The sequence below is a fragment of the Oncorhynchus mykiss genome, chromosome 14, assembly GCF_057628025.1.
Source record: "Oncorhynchus mykiss isolate SJ-2025 chromosome 14, ASM5762802v1, whole genome shotgun sequence".
Lineage (NCBI taxonomy): Eukaryota > Metazoa > Chordata > Actinopteri > Salmoniformes > Salmonidae > Oncorhynchus > Oncorhynchus mykiss.
The window spans coordinates 9758070-9773701 of NC_143035.1; the positions used below are offsets into that span (position 1 = coordinate 9758070).

Consider the following 15632-nt stretch of genomic DNA (forward strand, 5'->3'; position numbering starts at 1 on the left):
TATTTCCGTCTGTATGTAAAAACACCCAACACAAATTCTAGGATAATAATGTAAGAACTAACACAGTTGCTTAGGAGCTAGAAGCAGAGCTGCCATATCTGTCCGATGCCATCTTACTGTTGTGTCAAATGCTATCGCCTCAGTGTGTGAGAGTGAGATTTATACTCAAAGTGACGTGTGTGTGTGTGTGTGTGTGTGTGTGTGTGTGTGTGTGTGTGTGTCAGTTTTACAGATGCTTCGTGGCCTTTGTGAAATGCAGAGGGGAGCCCCAGTCTGTGTACGGCTTTAACACCCAGCAGAGCAGCAGAGAGGAGAACGCTACCCCCGGTAAACCCCTTTCATGCCCCTCTCTAGCCCCAAAACAGCCCTCTCTTTGCTCCCCACACACCGAGAGCTACAGGAGCCCCAGCAATGCCCCCCTGTGTGGCCTGCGGAGGGAACGGCGCACCATGTCTCTGGTGGTCCACTACACCCCTTGAGAACCTCCTCTACTGGGCTGGGGGAACCACACTGAGGTGAGAGAGGCTCAGAGAAAAGATAGCCACCTGCATTCTCCTGTGGAACCTTTGAATTCCTTTGTGACCCACTAGATGAGCAAAGTCAACCCAGTCTTAAGCCCTTAACCAAGAGGAACTGGTCGCGACCCATCAGTTGTGTCCCCAGCCATCTAGGAAACTCTGCCTTGGATTCTACAAGATGTATACCAACTGGGTCCTCCCTCTCCAGCTCCTGTTACCTTCTACCTTTGCCGTTCTCATTGTGCAAAATCCAACAACATTAACCCTTTAATGTCAGACTCAGCCCACCCTGACCTGTAGCATTTAGATGATCTGTTATTTCCCCGACGAAATAGTTCGGAAGAGTTTGTACAGATATTATGACGACATTTTGTGATGTTTTGAACTTTTGAGTTTTTGCGGCTGTTTGGGCACACATTTCTTTCTAGAGGCAAGCCGAAGTTCGGAGTCGAAGTCTACGCCCCATCGTCGGTGATTGGTCAACAGAAGGGATTCTTCAATAAAGTCTTTGTCATTCAACGATAGCCGAATCGTTTTCATGCAGATGTTTTCATTGAGCAATACTGCACCAAGCATCTTAGTTAGATGAATTGCGCAACTAAGATCTCCTCGGCGAAAACATACAAATTTGACAGATTTCTTGAGTTATTTTAGATTAATTCAGACTATTTTGAGGAAGCTTATACTAATTGCCGCTTTTTCCTCTTATTTCCAGCGAAGGTCTTTTAAAGGAGAATACGAGCACACTCGTTCAGCTAGACGTTCTGTCAGAAAGGCTCACAGCCGTAATCGCTACCAAAGGTGATTCAAACATGTATTGACTCAGGGGTTTGAATACTTCTCTAATCAAGATAGTGTTTTTTGTTCTTTTTTTTTCTCCAAATGTTGAAGTGTTCTTTCACTTTGACATTAGAGTATTTTGTGTAGATGGTTGACAAAAAAATGACAAATCCATTTTAATCCCACGTTTTAACACAACAAAACGTGTAAAAAGTCAAGGTGTGAATACTGTACAGTATACAGGCTCATGTTCACTTGAACTGAGGGCACCACTGGGACTGTTCTACCCAGAATCCCGTTGGAATTACATGACACTCTGGGTTAATTGAACTGTGAGGCTTTGCCAGTGGTGAGGATTTTTGTATTCAAACATGTCCAATTGTACATCCACTGTAGCTCTAACTCTTACCTTAATTTCAACCTAACTTGAACTTTAACCTTAAATGTAGCTCTAGCCTTGTATCTTCATCCTCAACCTAGCCTTATGTCAGACTCGCATCTTTTTCTTTTAATGCCAGCCTAAGGTAAGCACATGGATTTCAAGTTAGAATGTGGCCCTCACTTAAGAGTGGCATGGCCACCAGAGAGATTAGTACTTACACCACTAGAGGAAGCCCTACGTCATATTACTGAGACGTTATGTGGCGAAGTGTTTTTTTTGTTTTGTTATAACTCTCAAAATCAAATCAAATCCAAATGTATTTGTCACATTCACCGAATACAACAGGTGTAGCCCATACCGTGAAATGCTTACTTTACAAGCCCTTAACAACAATACAATTCAAGAAATAAAGTTAAGAAAAGATTTACTAAATAAAATAAAAAATGTAATAAAAAGTAACAATAAAATAACAATAATGAGGCTATATACAGGTGGTACCGAGTCAATGTGTGGGGTTACAGGTTAGCTGATGTAATTTGTACATGTAGGTAGGAGTAAAGTGACTATGCATAGATAATAAACAGCGAGTAGCAGCAGTGTAAAAACAACAGGGGGGTCAATGTAAATAGTCCCGGTGGCCATTTGAAACCACCTAGTATATAGGTCCTGGATGGCAGGGAGCTTGGCCCCAGTGATGTACTGGACCGTACACACTAACTTATGGTCGGATGCCTATACTGTAGAATGTATTGCAGGACAGCTTGCCAGTCTGCGTGTAAATATGCTTTAATATTAGTCTCAGTATTGTTGAAGTACATGACATTGTTCAGATATTATTTTAATTCAAGTTTTCACATAAACAAGCTGACGCCAAGACAGTTTTTTTGTAGTTGTTTTAAAACTGTTGCCAATGCTGCGTTCAGTAATGGGACACTCCAAATTGTGTGTAATTTCTCTGCTTAGCAATGTGCATTATGAAAATAAAAGTTTAGTTTATTTCTAGTTTGTCTAAAGTCCTCTGTTACTGCTAGTGCAGAGTGAATGTCAACCCAAGACATCCTCTATGTCTGCTTTTCAAATGTCACCCTATTCTTTTCATAGTGCTCTACTTTTGACAAAGGAACTAGTCAATATGAGTGCATTATCAAGGGAATAGGTTGCCATTTAGGACACAGCCTAACACTCCAAATGAGCCGGCAGATGACACGTGTTGACATTCTATGGAAACTGCTTGACTCAATAGAATTAGTAAATGGAAAGATTATTGTCTGAGAAACTCCCAACTTGACCATAGTCTTCCCCTTCTCTAAGTTCCACATCGTGATTCCTGTACCCTGTAAGAGTGTGTAGGAGTGTGCATGTGTGCACGTGTGTGTGTATGTGTGTCTAAGTGAGAAAGGGTGTGAGAGAGAAATAGTCATATATGCCAGCCTGGGGCAGCAGGTAGTCTAGTGGTTAGTGTTGGGCCAGTAACTGAAAGGTTGCTGGATCGAATCCCTTAGCTGACAAGGTAAAAATCTGTCGTTCTGCCTCTGAACACGGCAGTTAACCCGGTAGGCCGTCATTGTAAGTAAGAATTTGTTCTTAATTGACTTGCCTAGTTAAATAAAGGTTACATTTTTTTTTAATGATGTATGAGTCATGATACCTGCCCTGTCCTGCCCTCTCACGCTGATGGAGAGAAGTGTAATTTGCACCCAGGGGTACAATTTCTGGGAGAACCAAGTAGAAAATGTTAATTCTTTCTCTATAACCTTGGTTCCATGGGGGAAGTCAGATTCTGATCCAGTTGTTAGCGTCCTGCTTGTATTGGCTTTTAGAGAAGGAAATTAAGACTTGAGTGTGTTTCAAGTAGCCTACCTCTCATTAAGGTGCCTGTAGTACAACCACAGTCATTTTCTCTCCTGATGTAACTACTGCAGCTGGGCCAAACAAATGGCTGCTAAATGTTTAGCAAAAGGCAGCTAAATGTTTTCCCCTAAATTGAATGACATAATTAAGGTTTGAATTAGCGCAAATGTCAAAAGATGCTCATTCCAAGCGCTGGTGTAAAAATACATTTGAACAGAGATTCATTAAATGAGTCTCTAATTGGCTTATCCTGCCAATGATGACACAAGTGCTGCATAGACATACAGTAGAAGATTCATAAAGTAAAAAGTTAGAGAGAGCGAGAGCGTTTTGTGTTTTTACCACAAGAATAGTAAAACAAGGACTATACATTTTGCCTGTCCCCACAAGGAAAACGTTTATTTTAGGTCCAGGTGTTAGGGTTAGAATTAGGGTTAGGGGTTTGGTTTAGGGTCTAAGGTTAGGGTGTGTGTGTGTGTGTGCACAAGTGTGTGTGTGTGTGCGCGAGAGAATAGAGATAAGAGAGAAAAGTGTCTTTGTATTTGCACAATTTAAATATGTTTATTCATATGGGTGAAGAACAAACATCTGTCATGTAAAAAAAAAAGCTTCACAACAACTGCAGGCCATCGAGCCATCAGGGTCTAAAAGGTTGTCGTCACCTCTTTGAGGTCTGTTTCAAGGCAGGCCACAGGGGATGACTTTGTGCCCACAGCCCCTCTTTGAAATCTTGCATGGGAATGCAGAACACTGTTGCATTTTCAGTGACACCCGTAAAACCCTATGTATATTAACACGTCTTCAAGCTAGCGGTCTTTCCATTCTCGCTAGTCCTACGGTCCAAATAAATACTTAACTGTGAAAAGAGAGGCTGGGGGTGGATCTTAAAGTAAACCAACCTTCCAGCTTTTTTCGGGGGGGGGGGGGTGTGCCAACATTGGCCACACAAGCATTGTGTATGGTTGATACTGACTAATTCTGCAACCTCAGTGGAAATCTCATGGACAGATAGAGCTACGGTAGAAAGAAAGCTATGCATCAAATAAGTAGACTATTAAATGAGTGTACATTGACGTGTCAAATGTGAAACCTCTTTCTGTAACCAGGGCAAACAGTGTGGGTTTTGGAGCACCTGTAGATGAAAGAGGGGCTGATTTCCACTTAACACCAATTTGATGACACAGTTCAAATGTGCATAGACACTGCTTTTGTCTATTGTTTTGGATTGCATCCGATCAACTAATTCAGTGGTGTAAAGTTTCAGCTTGTTATGTTGTCCACTGTGAATCATGATGGTCGCCTAAAGTCTTCAGGACGTTGTCTCATGGTCCCCTGGAGGTTTTGTCTAGTTCCCAGTTTGTCCCGAGGACGTTTTTAGGACGTTACCGAATTTCCTCAGGGCATCCCGTTTGCTGGGTAGATGTGTCTTTAGGTGCTTTTACCCTGGTTGCATTTTTCTTTGGTTACATGGTCACATTTCGGCCACAATACCTTGCTCAGCAAATTCATTGATTGCGCAACATCCAAACAATTGTTCGGGAGATTTTCATGGGCATTTCTGATATGCTGTTATCATATCACACACCAACCGCTTCAAGAAGGGAACTGTTTGGAATTCATCCTTGGGGAAACATGGACTTGAGAAACCAACAGGTGAAAGGTCAAGGAATGAACACTAAATGTAAAACGGGGTTGTTTTTCTCTCTGGATTGTTGGTAAGTAAGCATTTCACTGTCTACACCTGTTGTTTAAGAAGTATGTGAAGAATAAAATTAGATTTTTTGGGGAGGGGTTGATGCCTTCAAGTCATACACACTGTACAGACACACACATGCATTCAGAGACACACACACACACACACACACACACACACACACACACACACACACCTCTTAAAGTTGAGAGATTCCAGGAAGTGAACTCAGAAAAATACACTAGCTAGTGACAACTGACAGTAGCTGTTCAGATGTGTATGGTGTGTGAAGGCAGTCAGATCTCTCCTCTCTGTATCTAGATCCCTCTGCACCACCATGATCAACACTTACCAGACCAGCATGCCTCCGCCACCTATTCCCCCACGGCTAGGCTCTGTGTCGGCACCAGGACCAGGCCACAGCAAGCCTCTCCTCAGGTTTCTCATTGGCATGATAGTGCTTCAAATGGTTCTGCTACTGGGGGGATTCGCCTACCTGTACCACACGGACAACAAGGTACGAACTCACCTCTCTTTAAATATATAGACACAGTTATTTAAACGTCTAAGAGTGGGTCTAACGTTCAGGTTCATTGGTGTTGGGCAAAGTTTCTTAGTGCCAAGTTCAGAACTATCATAGATCTTAGATACAAGTCTACTTTTGTTATGCAGTCTATTTGAGAATAACATGTTTCACTGTACTTTAAAAAATATATAAATATATTATGTAGACTAGGCCTATTTTCCTAAAGTTTAATTTTAAAATATTCTCAAGAATGTGCGTGTGAGTGGGAATGATATAAATGTATTCATTTAGTTATGTATAATACCTATGTTATAGCGGAAATCTATCCTGGGGTGTCTTAGAGAGGCATATTGTTTGACGTGAAAAAGATCTCTTGGATCTCTTCACTCTTCAAAGAGCGATGGGGTTTAATGCAGAGCATCTTTTCAACATAAAAAATATTTCAGTGAAAACCTAGGCCTATTTATTCTTCAAGTCTCAGGAAACTTCCCAGGATCCGAATAAAAACTTCAACAGATACATTCAGAAACCGCTGGTACACAACAACCGCTTAGTCCTAACGTTTCATGAGTTTGTCCTGATGTGAACTTACCCTACATTACTCATCTCATATGTATATACTGTACTCCATACCATCTACTGCATCTTGCCTATGCCGTTCTGTACCATCACTCATTCATATATCTTTATGTACATATTCTTTATCCCTTTACACTTGTGTGTATAAGGTAGTAGTTGTGGAATTGTTAGGTTAGATTACTCGTTGGTTATTACTGCATTGTCGGAACTAGAAGCACAAGCATTTCGCTACACTCTAATTAACATCTGCTAACCATGTGTATGTGACAAATAAGATTTGATTTGAAAGACTGACATATGATCATTCTTAAGCAGTGCTGATATTAAGATACATTTAGCTAGGATAGAGTTAACGTTTATTCCTGCTTTGTTGGGGCTCAGTATCACAAGGAGCTTGACAGCAAGTACCTGGATGATATGATCATCCTGAAGAGACTTGAAGAGTGTGAGAAAGACATCCAGTCAGTGCTGGACTGTAAGAAGCTTGTGGAGAAATACAAAAGCATCCTGGCAAAGGTAGGCCGAGGTTGCCGAGACTCAAATTAAGATACCGGAGGTTTCATGAGTACATTTTGTAGAAGGAAAAACATGCAGTATTAACATATGATTAAGCAATGCTGTGCTCTCCTGTCTCTCCGCTCAAGGTCTCACAAGAGGAAGGAAGAGGTATGTTCAAATCTTTTATAGCATCTATGTATGTATAATTTCCTGGACTTGCTACTCTACCAAGCTCACCTTCTGTCAGCAGAGAACCTTCTATTCTGAGAGGGTGAAGACTAACTGTTTGTCTGTTCTGTTTCAGCTGCTAAACTCACTGGGGATGGGCCCTCGTATGGAGCCATGGCACGCATGATAGTAAAGCAACCTGTTTCTGGTTCGCCCCCAAGTAAGAGATGTTACTTACCACTATAATTCTAGGTTTGTTTTGTAGGAACATAGTGGCCTATGTTCCTACAAGATATGAGTTTCAGTATAAGGTTTTAAAATGCACTTCAACATGTAAATTGTCTGCTTGAACAGCAAAGTATCTGGAGTGGAACATAGGCCACTCAGTGCGGAAGAACGTCCAGTACTACATGTCCAGCTGGCTGAAGGTGCTGCAGCCTGGAGACTACAACATCTACTCCCAGGTGGCTTTCTCAAAATGGCACCCCAAAACCCCTCTGGCCAGCCGGGTGAAGCTGAGGAAGGGGGAGACGGGAGAGGAGAAAGACCTGATGACAGCCTACTGCAGCCTGGGGGACCAGGATCATACAGACGTATGTACAGCTTTCCAGGGAGGAGTGTTCAGTCTGGAGCCAGACGATCAGCTTAGTGTGTGGGTGACGGACCCCAGCCTAGTCAACTATGAGGAGGGGACTACCACCTTTGGATTGTACAAGCTGTAGGCTGGTCATCACAATGGACATTGCCTACAGTATGGAGATGATGGACTACGTTACTTTGGATTGGGCCTGTTTTTGGAGCGATGAATGGAATCAAGGCCATGTGAGTGGTTGGAGTGGGACAGGACTGAATACAAATCTGCTAAATGGATCTAAACATGGACTAGACCAGTGGTTGCCAAACTTTCTATAGTCCCATACCGCTTCAAACATTCAACCTCCAGCTGCGTACCCCCTCTAGCACCAGGGTCAGCACACTCTCAAATGTTTTTTTTTGCCAACATTCTAAGCCTGCCACACACACACTATATGATACATTTATTAAACATAAGAATTAGTGTGAGTTTGTCACAACCCAGCTCATGGGAAGTAACACAAAGCTCTTATAGGACCAGAGCATAAATAATAATAATCAATAATTTTGCTCTTTATTTAACCATCTTACATATAAAACCATATTTGTTCATTGGAAATTGTGAATAACTCACCACAGGTCAATGAGAAGGGTGTGCTTGAAAGGATGCATATAACTATGCAATGTTGGGTTGTATTGGAGAGAGTCTCAGTCTTAAATCTTTTCCCACAGACAGTCTGTGCCTGTATTTAGTTTTCATGCTAGTGAGGGCCGAGAATCCACTCTCACATAGGTACATGGTTGCAAAGGGCATCAGTGTCTTAACAGCGCGACTTGCCAAGGCAGGATACTCTGAGCGCAGCCCAATCCAGAAATCTGAAAGTGGCTTCTGATTAAATTACATTTTCACAGAACTGCTTGCTGCAATTTCGATGAGGCTCTCTTGTTCAGATATCGGTAAGTGGACTGGAGGCAGGGCATGAAAGGGATAACCAATCCAGTTGTTTGTGTCATCCATTTCGGGAAAGTACCTGCGTAATTGCACACTCACTCAGCTATAATCACATTTGACATTGTCCATAAGTGTACATTGTCCATGCAGTGTACCCAAGTGGCATCGGGAACATCTGCTTGCACATGCGTTACCAGTCCACTATGTCTCCCTGTCATGGCTTTTGCGCCATCAGTACAGATACCAACATGAGCAGCAGCTACGTTTGGCTAGTGGAATTCCCGCAAGAGAGTAACGGTTAATGCGATTGGATGTTAATTATTTTACTAGGCTAGCTGTATTTGACATTGTGTTGTTATTTTGCTGAACACTAGATGGTTTAATTTTATTTTTGGCAGTGAAATGAGGCTATTCAGGCGAGAGAAACTCACCCAAATGTATAGCCCCGTTGGAAATTATAAATGGAATTGTTTGAAAATGGGAAGATTTTTTTATATAATAATACATTTTTAAAAGAAGTGAATCACATTTTTATTTGGCGTACCCCCCCCCCCCCCCCAGTTTGGGAATATCTGGACTAGATCAATTAAAAAAGATTAATCTTCTTACCAAGCCCACAGTGAAACCCACAAATCCCTGGAACTTATTTCTGTTGATTGGATAACTTAGTATCCCAGCCCTACGATGTTAGATATTAATATTAATTACTAGGAATATGGCAATGACTGTGTATTTATTGTGACGTATGGTGTCTGTATAGATAATAAATTATTTTTTATTGAAAACGTTCTTGATTATTTAATGAAATATAACCGTATATCTCTGTGCTAAGTTTCCACTTGGTTTATCACATACAGTATCTCTGTGCTAAGTTTCCACTTGGTTTATCACATACAGTATCGGCTCAGTGCTTGGTGGTTGGAACTGATGCAGCCTGTGAAACCTTTAATTTCACAAGTCCCCCCCCCCCCATCTCCCTACAGTTTTGTGGGTTGCTAAGTGTAATGATCAAACCAATGGTTGGTTGTTTGGCTCAAGAACACCACCAAATAGGCTGATCAAGAGCATGAGACATCACCACAGACATATCAAAGGTCATGCAATTTGTAAGGAGGCATTATGGTGCCCCACAGAGCAACAAAGTTTATGAAACCAAGTTGCAGCCTTGCACTCAAACCTTCTGCATCCTTTTGCATCCCATCTCATCAAATGTAATACAGTGACCTTCTAGAACTATGCACCACAGCAAGAAGATCTGTGCAGGAAAACCACAGACTGGAAATAGATCAGGGCATATGTGGAAGAGGTTCTTTACCAGACCATAACGTGATGATGCTTTGACAACGATATGAGATCTTAACACTGACTGTAAGCTACTTTGTAAAGTAACATCTATTCAATGACTATCGTATGTGTGTGTGTGTGTGTGTGTGTGTGTGTGTATATATAAGGTAAGCGCAGTACAAAGGTTAAAACTCCACACAGCCCCGCTGTCATTTATACCATTCCACTCCAGAGATCGGGTGAGTGAGTTGTTCAACAGCATGGAAAGTGTGAGTCTACTGCACAGAGGTGCAGAACACCCTGCCAGAGGTGTAGAGGGGAGGTTGCATTCACAGGATGTCATCTATACTCACCCATGTCATGGGTCTCTCAACATAGAATATGCTACAGTGACTAGCCTATGTACCTGTAGTGCAGGGGTCATCAACTAGATTCAGCGGTGGAACACATTTTTTCATAATTATGTTCCGGCCACCTGAACATAATTATACATTATTTGTACTCAAATTGACAGAAGAAGCTCAAATAGGTATTGCATTGGACAAAAACATGATCATTTAAAATATTGATTACATTGGTAAATGATTACGTCTCTATGAGTGGAAATACTTTAAATAGATTTCCTGAATTAAAATTATTTTGAGGTGAATTTCTGTTGATGTTACAATATTTTATGTCAAAAAATATACAGTGGGGCAAAATAGTATTTAGTCAGCCACCAATTGTGCAAGTTCTCCCACTTAAAAAGATGAGAGGCCTGTAATTTTCATCATAGGTACACTTCAACTATGACAGACAAAATGAGAAAAAAAATCCAGAAAATCACATTGTAGGATTTTTAATGAATTTATTTGCAAATTATGGTGGAAAATAAGTATTTGGTCACCTACAAACAAGCACGATTTCTGGCTCTCACAGACCTGTAACTTCTTCTTTAAGAGGCTCCTCTGTCCTCCACTCGTTACCTGTATTAATGGCACCTGTTTGAACTTGTTATCAGTATAAAAGACACCTGTCCACAGCCTCAAACAGTCACACTCCAAACTCCACTATGGCCAAGACCAAAGAGCTGTCAAAGGACACCAGAAACAAAATTGTAGACCTGCACCAGGCTGGGAAGACTGAATCTGCAATAGGTAAGCAGCTTGGTTTGAAGAAATCAACTGTTGGATTTCTGAATTATTAGGAAATGGAAGACATACAAGACCACTGATAATCTCCCTCGATCTGGGGCTCCACGCAAGATCTCACCCCGTGGGGTCAAAATGATCACAAGAACAGTGAGCAAAAATCCCAGAACCACACAGGGGGACCTAGTGAATGACCTGCAGAGAGCTGGGACCAAAGTAACAAAGCCTACCATCAGTAACACACTACGCCGCCAGGGACTCAAATCCTGTAGTGCCAGACGTGTCCCCCTGCTTAAGCCAGTACATGTCCAGGCCCGTCTGAAGTTTGCTAGAGAGCATTTGGATGATCCAGAAGAAGATTGGGAGAATGTCATATGGTCAGATGAAACCAAAATATAACTTTTTGGTAAAAACTCAACTCGTCATGTTTGGAGGACAAAGAATGCTGAGTTGCATCCAAAGTACACCATACCTACTGTGAAGCATGGGGGTGGAAACATCATACTTTGGGGCTGTTTTTCTGCAAAGGGAACAGGACGACTGATCCGTGTAAAGGAAAGAATGAATGGGGCCATGTATCGTGAGATTTTGAATGAAAACCTCCTTCCATCAGCAAGGGCATTGAAGATGAAACGTGGCTGGGTTTTTCAGCATGACAATAATCCCAAACACACCGCCCGGGCAATGAAGGAGTGGCTTCGTAAGAAGCATTTCAAGGTCCTGGAGTGGCCTAGCCAGTCTCCAGATCTCAACCCCATAGAAAATCTTTGGAGGGAGTTGAAAGTCCGTGTTGCCCAGCAGCAGCCCCAAAACATCACTGCTCTAGAGGTGATCTGCATGGAGGAATGGGCCAAAATACCAGCAACAGTGTGTGAAAACCTTGTGAAAACGTTTGACCTCTGTCATTGCCAACAAAGGGTATATAACAAAGTATTGAGATAAACTTTTGTTATTGACCAAATACTTATTTTCCACCATCAAATTCATTAAAAATCCTACAATGTGATTTTCTGGATTTTTTTCCCTCATTTTGTCTGTCATAGTTGAAGTGTACCCAAGATGAAAATTACAGGCCTCTCTCATCTTTTTAAGTGGGAGAACTTGCACAATTGGTGGCTGACTAAATACTTTTTTGCCCCACTATAAACACAAATTGCAGCAATTTCAATGATTTTACTTGAGGAAATCACTCAATTTAGAAATGAATTAGGCTCGGATCTATATATATTTCACATGACTGGGCAGGAGCACAGCCATGGGTGGCCCTGGGAGGGCATAGGCATTGAGTTTTTCGCCACAAAACTGATTTATTACATATATAAATATTTGTCAGTTTCATCAGCTGTCCAGGTGGCTTATCTCAGACAATTCCGCAGGTGAATTAGCTGAATGTGGAGGTCCTGGGCTGGTGTGGTTACACATGGTCTGCGGTTGTGATGGCGATTGGACATACTGCCGAAATCTCTAAAACGACATTGGATGCGGCTTATAGTAGAGAAATTAACATTACATTTTCTGGCTACAGCTCTGGTGGACATTCCTGCAGTCAGCATGCCAATTGAACACTCCCACAAAACTTCAGACAAATGGCATAAGTGTTGTGTGATAAAACTGCACATTTTAGAGTGGCCTTTTATTGTCCCCAGCACAAGATCAACCTGCGTAAGGATCATGCTGTTTAATCAGATTCTTGATATGATGGTAGATGGTAGATGGATGTGGACACCCATTCAAATTAGTGGATTAGGCTATTTTAGCCACACCCATTGTTGACAGATGTATAAAATTGAGCACATAGCCATGCAATCTCCATAGACAGACATTGGCAGTAGAATGGTCTTACTGAAGAGCTCAGTGACTTTCAACATGCTATTGGGTTTATTTTTTATTTTTTATTGAGTTTATTTTATTTTTACAGTGCACATTAATCAACGTTTCAGTAAAAGTGCAGATTTCAGCCAGCCGGCTGATTGTCAACCGCAGTCTCTGGGCAGGTTATTAAAAACAATTACAATATATACAATCATTGAGCAGTGAGCACACGCAGAGCAACATAGGACAAGCAAGAGATAGCATACAGACTGAGCAACATAGAACAAAAAGCAGCATAACAATGCTACCTTTCCAACATGTCAGTTTGTAAAATTTCTACCCTGCTAGAGCTGCCCCAACTAAAAGTGCTGTTATTGTGAAGAGGAAACATCTAGGAACAACATCGGCTCAGCTGCGAAGTGGTAGGCCACACAAGCTCACAGAATGTGACCGCCGAGTGCTGAAGCACATAGTGTACCAAGTTCCAAACTGCCTCTGGAAGCACAATAACTGTTCGTCAGGAGCTTCATGAAATGGGTTTCCATGGCCCAGCAGGAACACACAAGCATAAGATCCCCATGTGCAATACCAAGCGTCGGCTGGAGTGGTGTAAAGCGTGCCTCCATTGGACTCTGGAGCAGTGGAAACAGGTTCTCTGGAGTGATGAATCATGCTTCACCATCTGGCAGTCCGACAGACAAATCTGGGTTTGGCAGATACCAAATATTGGCAGATACACTACCTGTCCAATGCATAGTGCCAATTGTAAAGTTTGGTGGAGGAAGAATAATGGTCTGGGGCCGGTTTTCATGGTTCCGGCTTAGTTCCAGTGACGCGAAATCTTAACCCTACAGCATACAATGATGATTATGTGCTTCCAACTTTGTGGCAACATTTTGGGGAAGGCCCTTTCCGGTTTCAGCATGACAATGCCCCAATGCACAAAGCGAGGTCCATACAGAAATGGTTTGTCGAGATCAGTGAGGAAGAACTTGAGTGGCCTGCAGAGAGCCTTGACCTCAACCCCATCAAACACCTTTGGGATGAATTGGAACTCCAACTGCGAGCCAGGCCTAATCGCCCAACATCACTAATGTTCCAGTGGCTGAATGGAAGTCCCCGCAACAATGTTTCAACATCTAGTGGAAAGCCTTCCTAGAAGAGTGGAGGCTGTTATAGCAGCAAAAGGGGGACCAACTCCATATTAATGCCCACTATTTTGTAATGAGATGTTCGACAAGCAGGTGTCCAAATACTTTTGGTCATGTAGAGGTGTGTGTGTGTGTGTGTGTGTGTGTATAAAAACAAACACATACATCATCTCGGGAAAATGTTCAAATTCCTTTTACATTGCAGCCGTATTCTAAAGTGGATTACATTTGTTTTTTCCTAATCAATCTATACACAATACCCCATAATGACAAAGCAAATATATTTTACCAACGTATTAAAAAACTGATCACATTTACATAACTATTCAGACCCTTTACTCAGTACTTTGTTGAAGCACCTTTGGCAGCGTTTCCAGCCTCAAGTCTACTTGGGTATGACGCTACAAGCTTGGCTCACCTGTATTTGGAGAGTTTCTCCCATTCCTCACTGCAGATCCTCTCAAGCTTTGTATGGTTGGATGGGGAGAGTCGCTGCACAGCTATTTTCAGGTCTCTCCAGAGATGTTTGATCGGGGTTCAAGTCCGGGCTCTGGCTGGGCCACCCAAGAACATTCAGAGACTTGTCCCGAAGCCACTCCTGCGTTGTCTTGGCTGTGTGCTTAGGTTCGTTGTCCTGATGGAAGGTGAACCTTCTCCCCATTCTGAGGTCCTGAGCGCTCTGGAGCAGGTTTTCATCAAGGATCTCTCTGTACTTTGCTCCGTTTATCTTTCCCTTGATCCTGACTAGTCTCCCAGTCCGTCCCGCTGAAAAACATACACAGCATGATGCTGCCAACACCATGCTGCACCATAGGGATGGTGCCAGATTTCCTCCATACATGACACTTGGCAATCAGGCCAAAGAGTACATCTTGGTTTCATCACACCAGAAAAACTTGGTTCTCATGGTCTGAGTGTCCTTTAGGTGCCTTTTGACTGAAGAGTGGCTTCTGTTTGGCCACTCCACCATAAATGCCTTATTGGTGGAGTGCTGCAGAGATGGTTCTCCCATCTCCCCAGAGGAACTCTGGAGCTCTGTCAGAGTGACCATCGGACTCTTGTTCAACTCCCTGACCCCTCCCTTCTCCACCGATTGCTCAGTTTGGCTGGGCAGCCAGCTCTAGGAAGAGTATTGGTGGTGCCAAACTTCTTCCATTTAAGAATGATGGAGGCCACTGTGTTCTTGGGGACCTTCAATGCTTCAGAAATGCTTTGGTACCCTTCCCCAGATCTGAGACAATCCTGTCTCGGAGCTCTGCGGACAATTACTTTGACCTCATGGCTTGGTTTTTTCTCTGACATGCACTGTCAACTGTGTGACCTCATGTAAACAGGTCTGTGCCTTTCCAAATGTCCAATCAATTGAATTTACCACAGGTGGACTCCAATCAAGTTGTAGAAACATCAAGGATAATCAATGAAAACAGGATTCACCTGAGCCCAATTTCGATATACACACACATATATATATATATACACATACACATATTTTTTTGCATAGCCTATTTTTCACATCTGATTTAATTTCATACAACTTAATATTGCTACACTAAAAATCTTTGTCTGGACAATACCCCAGTACACAGCTTTTATTAGAAAATGAATGGCATGCCACTGTGATCATTTGTGACGACAGAGTAAATTATTATGCAGCCTCAGAGGGGTGCCCAAACTTTTTCATACGACTGTGTGTATATATATAACAAGTAACCTTGTTCTTCATGATGCTCTCTGC

At 42.2% G+C, this 15632-nt stretch overlaps 2 protein-coding genes across 2 annotated transcripts in view; both read left to right on the forward strand.

The window, feature by feature from the left end:
- The window catches only part of tmtops3a (teleost multiple tissue opsin 3a), a 28984-nt gene extending 26302 nt beyond the window's left edge, over positions 1 to 2682 (forward strand). The window contains exon 4 of the mRNA XM_021559637.3: positions 225 to 2682. Within this exon, the coding sequence (XP_021415312.3) occupies positions 225 to 479 (255 nt within the window). The 3' untranslated portion in view covers positions 480 to 2682. The remainder of the gene's footprint in view (positions 1 to 224) is intronic.
- A 2497-nt stretch (positions 2683 to 5179) lies between these two features.
- Positions 5180 to 9305, forward strand: LOC110488745 (CD40 ligand). The gene is made up of 5 exons (XM_021561082.3): positions 5180 to 5741; positions 6711 to 6845; positions 6974 to 6995; positions 7132 to 7215; positions 7350 to 9305. Exons 1-5 carry the CDS (start codon positions 5562 to 5564, stop codon positions 7715 to 7717), a joined length of 789 nt encoding a protein of 262 aa, XP_021416757.3. The 5' UTR covers positions 5180 to 5561; the 3' UTR covers positions 7718 to 9305.
- Positions 9306 to 15632: the final 6327 nt, after the last annotated feature.